This window comes from Glycine max, chromosome 6 (assembly GCF_000004515.6).
Source record: "Glycine max cultivar Williams 82 chromosome 6, Glycine_max_v4.0, whole genome shotgun sequence".
Lineage (NCBI taxonomy): Eukaryota > Viridiplantae > Streptophyta > Magnoliopsida > Fabales > Fabaceae > Glycine > Glycine max.
The window spans coordinates 47,473,156-47,480,365 of record NC_038242.2 but is presented as its reverse complement, the minus strand read 5'-3'; the positions used below and the strand labels follow the sequence as shown (position 1 = coordinate 47,480,365).

General features: G+C 32.3%; 1 protein-coding gene across 1 annotated transcript; it reads right to left on the bottom strand.

Annotated features, from left to right (window-relative positions):
• Positions 1-1,747: 1,747 nt before the first annotated feature.
• Positions 1,748-3,033, bottom strand: LOC100801924 (ethylene-responsive transcription factor 9). The gene has a single exon (XM_003527375.5). The coding sequence runs from the start codon at positions 2,669-2,671 to the stop codon at positions 2,045-2,047; it is 627 nt and encodes a 208-aa protein (XP_003527423.1). The 5' UTR covers positions 2,672-3,033; the 3' UTR covers positions 1,748-2,044.
• Positions 3,034-7,210: the final 4,177 nt, after the last annotated feature.

Sequence of the window (7,210 nt, the reverse complement as noted above, 5' to 3'; positions counted from 1 at the left end):
AAAAATACACAAAAAAATCTTTGTAAGAGAAATTATAGTCAAATCAATCATTTCTTTAGTAAATTAAACGTTACATTTAAGCAATCAATCCATGTTTAACTATTTTAACAATTATGATTAATTATGTTTATACATGTATAATTAAGTCTCGTTGAAAGCTAAAATGAGTCAAACCTGGAGTTGCAAACCGTATTAAAGCTACGCTGCTTCTTTTTTTAAAGATACGCTATGCTGCTTCTTATACTAGTATTTAATTACTTTAATTATGATGACTGTTTATTACAATTACGGAAATGACCATAATTTGATACTAGCTAGCTCTTGACTCTTTTACACATACTATATATAAAAGTGATGAGAAAGATATAAAACTCCAATCTTAATTGACAAAACTAACGATTACATAAGCTTACAACGATAAAAGACTTCCTTAAAATATGTCTATCAAACAGAGTTTAAAATAAATTAAAATACAATTTAAACTTACACCCATACAATAAAGAACAGTCCTTTTTAATTAGTAATCATCAAAAGTTTTTCAATCCTTGATTAACCGTATTCACACTATTGCATGCCACTGTTGCATTTATAGCTATGAGCATTCAATTTCATTTATATTTTTTTTTATACCCAACAACAATTAATAAAACGTTCCTACTTTTATCTCAATTTTATAATTTAACTAAAAACACTAAGGGTGTTTATGGGTATGGGTCACTTGTGAACATAAATTGACCCAAATCGATTCAAATAATTTAAGTTAAATTATTTATATATTTAGGTTAAAATTAGACCGAATCGATTAAATCATTCATGTGCGGGTTAGGTTGCGAGTTTGAATTTATAAATTCAATCAAAATCGAATCATATTATTAATAAAATACCTCTTATTACTTCAACAAATATAATGTTATCCCAAGCTTATGCTATTTTTATAGGTTTTTTCCTTCTTTTCTATTCCTCCTCTTTTTTTAACATTTTTTGCCCTTTTCCTCCTTGTAATTAGAAATTTCAAATTCTTCTTTTTTTCGCATCCAAATTTTGAATATAATTTTTTTTTATTAATTTGAAACTATCAAAAGAAAAGAATATAATTTTTTTTTTATTAATTTGAAACTATCAAAAGAAAAGAATAAAAGTTTTTCAATTTTATCCAAAAAAAAAGTTATTTGGCTTGACTTTAAATACTGAAACTCGTTAAGATAAGTTATTATTTATTTTATCTTCTTGTATTTATTTATTTTATCATTTTATCATGTTTATAATATTACAAAAATTTAATTTGTAAAAAATAATTGTAAATCAACTATGATAGATCTTGTTAAAGAATATTTTATTTTAATTTGTATTAATTTAATATTAAATTAATCAATTTAACTATTTTAAAACATTAATATTGTATTAATTAGATTAAATACTTAAATTGATCATGGTATAAAATAATAGTTATAAAGAAAAAAAATCAAATTTAAATGTATCCGAATCGCGATCCAAACCGATCAAGGAACAATTGTAAAAAAAAACACCCACAAACACTCTTAAAAAACACTACGGTAGACTCCAAGTTTGACGTTTTGGATTTTACATATGAAAAAAACAAAACTGATATATCTACAAGACTACAATACTGTATTTTTTTGTCTTTCACAATCTCATTCAAAGTATAAGAGTAATAATTATCATATTACAAGGCAAAAAAAAGAAAACATATGCTAAAACAACGACGCAGAAAAGTCAATAGCAGAAATTATTGTAATAAAAGAAGATTAATTGATATTAGCCAGAATTACATCAGATATTCAGATGTTACATGAAAAATTATATCAGATCTAGACAATTTCAGATCATGTCCTCTGATAATACTATCAAGGACCTAAAAAACAAAAAAGAAGAGAAAATCAACCTATTTACATCAAAGGATGTACTAATTAACTTCTTAATGGAAGATTAATCTTCCAAAAAAAAAAAGAGAGAAAAAAAATCTCCTTAGTCCTTTCTTTCTGCTATCTTTTTTTATGAAAAAATAAAGAGATAAAAAAAAGGGTTAATATTCATTAGGCGGAGCCAAGTTAAGATCGAGATTGAGCTCTCTTTTGGGCTGACAATCGACGACGACGGAGGAGGAGTCGGAGTCGCTCTGGACCGGACCGGGTTCGAACCGGAGCGGGAAAGACTGGGTCATGAAGTGGGCCCGGTCGAGAAAGAAAACCGGGCGCATGGGTGCTGCGACGGGGTGGGTCATGAGGATTTGCTGCTGGATGGGTAGGAACGGGAAACGGTCGATTGCGGCGGAGGTGGAGCGGCGCGTGGCTTCACGCTCCGGGGTGGCGGACTCCACGGTGCTGCTCTGGCTGGGACTGTGAGATTTAACGTTAACACTCTTGTTTTTGTTCACGTTAACGTTGTTGTTGTTGTTGTCGTCGGGGGGCACGGGGAAGTTGGTTTTGGCTTTGGGGCCGCGGAAGTTGCGGGCGGCGGCGTCATAGGCGCGGGCGGCGTCCTCGGCGGTGTCGAAGGTGCCGAGCCAGACGCGGGTCTTCTTGCCGGGGTCACGGATCTCGGCGGCGTAGCGGCCCCATGGTCGCTTCCGGACGCCGCGGAAGTGAAGCTCGTCGGCATTGTTGTTTGGCTTCTTGTTCTTGACCACCACGTTCTTCTTCTCCTTGACCATGGTGATGGTGGAATGAAGAAATGAATAGAAAGAAATGAGATAGTGCACGCAGTTACGTGGTGTGAGGGAGGTGGGGTGTATATATATTAATAAACATGCGGTGCCAGGGGGTTGGGTTGTTTTTATTTTTTAATTAATTAAAAAAATATGAAGTTTCAGATTTTAATTTTATATATAAAATTTACAATTAGAAAAAGAATCATTAAAAATGATGATGAATAAAAATTTTGATTGAAATTAATTATTGATAAAATTAATGAATATAAAAGAAAATAGAAATGAAGGGAATTGTATATGCAAGAGAGAATAAGGAAGGTGCCGTCAAAGAAAAGGGTGTGTGTGAGGTGTGAGTGAGAGACGCCGCCCAAAGGAAAGAGAGAGGATAATGTGTTATGTTTTGGAGGTTACGTGGCACGCGGGAATTTCGAGACAAGCGGCGAAGGTGGTGGGGTTTCATGCGTGCCGGCTTTTTAACCTAATGGGCCGTTTTTCAGCCTCATTTTCTTCTTCATTCACTCTCCACCTTCCTCTATTCCCCACACGCGCTTTACTTTCATCATTTTTTTTATTTCAAAGAAATTTTTTCAACTGGAAGGTGTTAGAAAATAAAATAAAAAATGAGAAATAAATAAGAAGTAAAATGCAAACCATCTAATTAAATAACAAAATAATAGTAATAAAATAAATTTAATTGACAACACATGAATAATGCATTATAACATACATAATAAGCAGAAGGAAAAAATAAATCAGGGAAAGAACTATTTAGCTTGGGTTGAAGCGTGCAAATGCTATCCTTACAGAAAAGGCCCCACTGTATGGGTAAGAAGTTCTGATTGCGCTCCTCTATCGAGATACGACAACCCGTTGATTCCGATTGGAATGAGACTGTAGCCTGTGTGTCTTTAGAAAAGAAGACACAGAGAGATATATATAGGCATTTATGCAACAACAAAATATGACTGTTGAAAAATTTTGGGAGAAAGGGATGAGACTGTAAATCTGTGTGTCTCTAGAAAAGATGACAGAGATATATATAGGCATTTATGCAACAATAAAATATGATCGTTGAAAACCAACCTACAATATTAAAAACAAACGTAACAAACTAGATGACTCATTAAAACAAAAATCTTAAGAAAATCTAAAATAAATATTTTATTTTATAAAATAGAATTAATATAAGTAATATATATTTATAAATTTTAAATTATAGCACAAATATTTACCAACATTCCCCCACATAATTTAAAATTTTAAAATATATTTTCTAAAAGATAATTTGTATAAAAAAACATAAGAGAAAGAGCATGTGGTATTGTATTTCGGTACAAGGAATCTTCCGGGTTTGAGCCTTATACCCAATATTTATGAACTTCCACCCGAAAAAAATGTAGTGACTTAATTGGTCTTGAACTACATATTCTTTAACCGGACTTTAGTAAACAACCCCTACAATATTGACGTTCAATTAGGTTCTAATCAGTGGTAGCGCGTTACACAGTCTTGCGCTTGTATCTTGTTTCGTGAGTGTCACTTAGAGATTAGCCTATGTCTCACAGTAGCGGCCTCACCACCACATTCACTAGGTGAATCCTGAAAGAGTGGGTTGTGACCCCTACCCCTACAACAATTGTCATCGGATTCATTAAGAGGTATTTTTTTTATACCAAAAATACACATATATAAATACCTCAACCTTAATATTGCCACAATTTATAATACACATCGTCATAGGAATGAGAAACGGAATAGCTCCGCCAAATTTCATTTTGGTGTACTTTAGTCAACAAACAATTTCGTTGTTACCCGTTGAACTTCATTCATGGGATCACCATTGTTGTAACTAAATAATGGGCTTTAGTCTCCTTCCCCTTGACGACTCAAGTAGTTGTTGACACGTCAACCCTTTTGTAAGTGGATCCGCAATATTATTTTCTAACCTGACAAAGTCAAGAGAAAGGACACCATGAGAAATCAAATTTCTAATAGACTTATGTCTTACTCTTAAGTGTCTTCTTTTTTCATTAAATTTTTTGCTAGTAACTTTAGATATAGCAATTTGACTATCACAATGCATTGGAGTTAGAGGTATAGGCTTATTCAACAATGGCAAATCACATAACAAAGTTTTAAGAAACTCAGCCTCACTAGTAGCAGTATCTAAAATAATAATTTTTGCTTCCATAGTAGAACGTGAAATAATAGTTTGTTTAACAGATTTCCATGATACTGTACCACCAGCTAAAGTAAAAACATAACCACTTGTTGATTTTGTTTCATCAGAATCAGAAATCCAATTTGCATCACTAAACCCCTCAATTACGACTGGAAAACATGTATAATGAATGTCATAATTGATGGTTCCTCTTAAGTATCTAAAACTCTTTCTAATGCAATCATCAGGATTATTAGTATATCTTCCTAATCTACCAACTGCATATGCAATGTCAGGTCTAGAGAAGTTTGTCAAATGCAACAAAGAATCGATAATTTGAGAATATTTATGTGCAGAAATTCCTTTACTCAAATTTTTCTTTAGCTTAGATGGATGAGTCATAAGGAGTAGAAACAGGTTTACATCAAAATAATTAAACTTCTTCAATAACTTTTCAACATAGTGTGATTGGGTTAAAATCATGCCATTATTTTTTCTTTATAAGCTTAATACCCAAAATCACATCTACAAGACCAACGTCTTTCATATAAAAAATTCTAGTTGACTCATTAAAACAAAAATTTTAAAAAAATCTAAAATAAATATTTTGTTTTATAAAATAAAATTAATATAAGTAATATATATTTATAAATTTTAAATTATAGCACAAATATTTAACAACAATTTTTTAAACTGGAAGGGTGATTAAAAAAGTATAATATTAAATTCATTAGGTTTGTTTTGACAATTAAATCAAATACTTTCAATCAATCTCACAACTTAAAGAGAAAATTTGCATTTTTTTTCCACTCCCATAATGCTACTGATTAAATGAACGAATTCGGTTGGCATCCTTATCCCAATAATTCCCAATAATAGCACGCTTGCATTTTTAACCTATCTTTTTGAGAAATCTTTCATATCCTTTAAATGTGCTAATATATATTCTCATTTTAATGAATAAGCAACTTTCTAATGTACTGTAATAAAGAAAGATAAAAATAAAGTGTTGGCACGCGCTTTTGCACAAGTGGTGAAAGTGAAAGGCAAAATAGGAAATATTAGTATTGGTAGTTATATTTTGGATTTTTGGATAGCAATGACCAAGTCTAAACTCCTTAACAAGTATCAGTGTTGAAAGTTGATGAGTACATACATCATACATGGCCGTTTCACTCTCTCTTATAATATCACTTTTTCATTTTTTTTTTTGAATGGTTTTTTCATTCTTTGAGACAGTTTGGTGAATGGGGAGTGAACCTGACTTTAGAAGTGGGAACGTGTGTGTGTGTATGTATTGTACACGCGTCACTGTCTTCCTCTTGACGCGTCCTTTGAAAAACTTGTAACGCTGTCCCTCTCATCACCTTTGGTTTCGGTGCTTCCCATTCGCATCCAAAATCGCGTCCTGTCCCTCTCCGTCTCGTTAAATAACCAAACCAAACACGCCGCGAGGCACTTCACCTTTCCCTTTCCCACGCGCCACGTGTCGCGTGCTGCTACCTGATGTTTCATCTCGCGTTTATGACCGCACGATTTGGGACGGGGAACGGAACGACGCGCACAGCGCGTGAAGTAGGTCGTGTGTTACAGACTCGAAATCTTGCTAGATTTATGCGCAAAAGCCTTTAGCAAAGAAAAAAAAGTAGAAAACCAAAATTAAATTGTGATTTTTTGTTAACGCTCGTAAAGGTAACATGGATTACGGGAGAGGTTTTTGGTTTTGGTTTTGATATGGTACATGTATTACGGGAATGGTATAACTTAACTGTATTAGAAAGAAACTTCTTTCCTTTGTTTTTCTAGGTTTCCACCATTTTTACCGTTACTGTGTAGTTGAAATTGGGCATATTTACAGGGCAGCTAACGTAATCAAGCAGCCGACACATGGTTATTTGTGGGATAAAGGCATTTAAATGTGGAAAAACAATAATATTATTTTTAAAATCTTCGAGTGTGTGTGGAAAAACGTTTATAAGTTAGCTACAAGTTTATAAGAAAGAGAGTAGTATGTTTATGCCTATTATAAATCTTCTATTTATGCCTATCTCGAGCGCATGGTTAATTTTTAACACATGTATTTTTTCTTATGCTTATATATTTTTTTAGAGTTTAATAGTCATGCATTGACATTATTAAATAATTTTATATTATTATTTAATTATAAATTACTATTAATGTAATTTTTAAAATATTTATTATAAAAGTGAACAAACTTATTATACATCATGAATTATGATGAGATGACTTCAATGCAAATTCTTTTTTTTTTTTCTCTTTTTTAATCCTAGTTGTTTCGAGAAAATAATATAATATGAGACTTCAATGAAACTAATTAAATAAATGTTGGTTGGTTGAAATCAGTTACAGACTTAAACATC

Bases quoted from the DNA above. Each gene is read 5' to 3' on its own strand.
- LOC100801924 (XM_003527375.5), bottom strand. From the start codon at position 2,671: ATGGTCAAGGAGAAGAAGAACGTGGTGGTCAAGAACAAGAAGCCAAAC.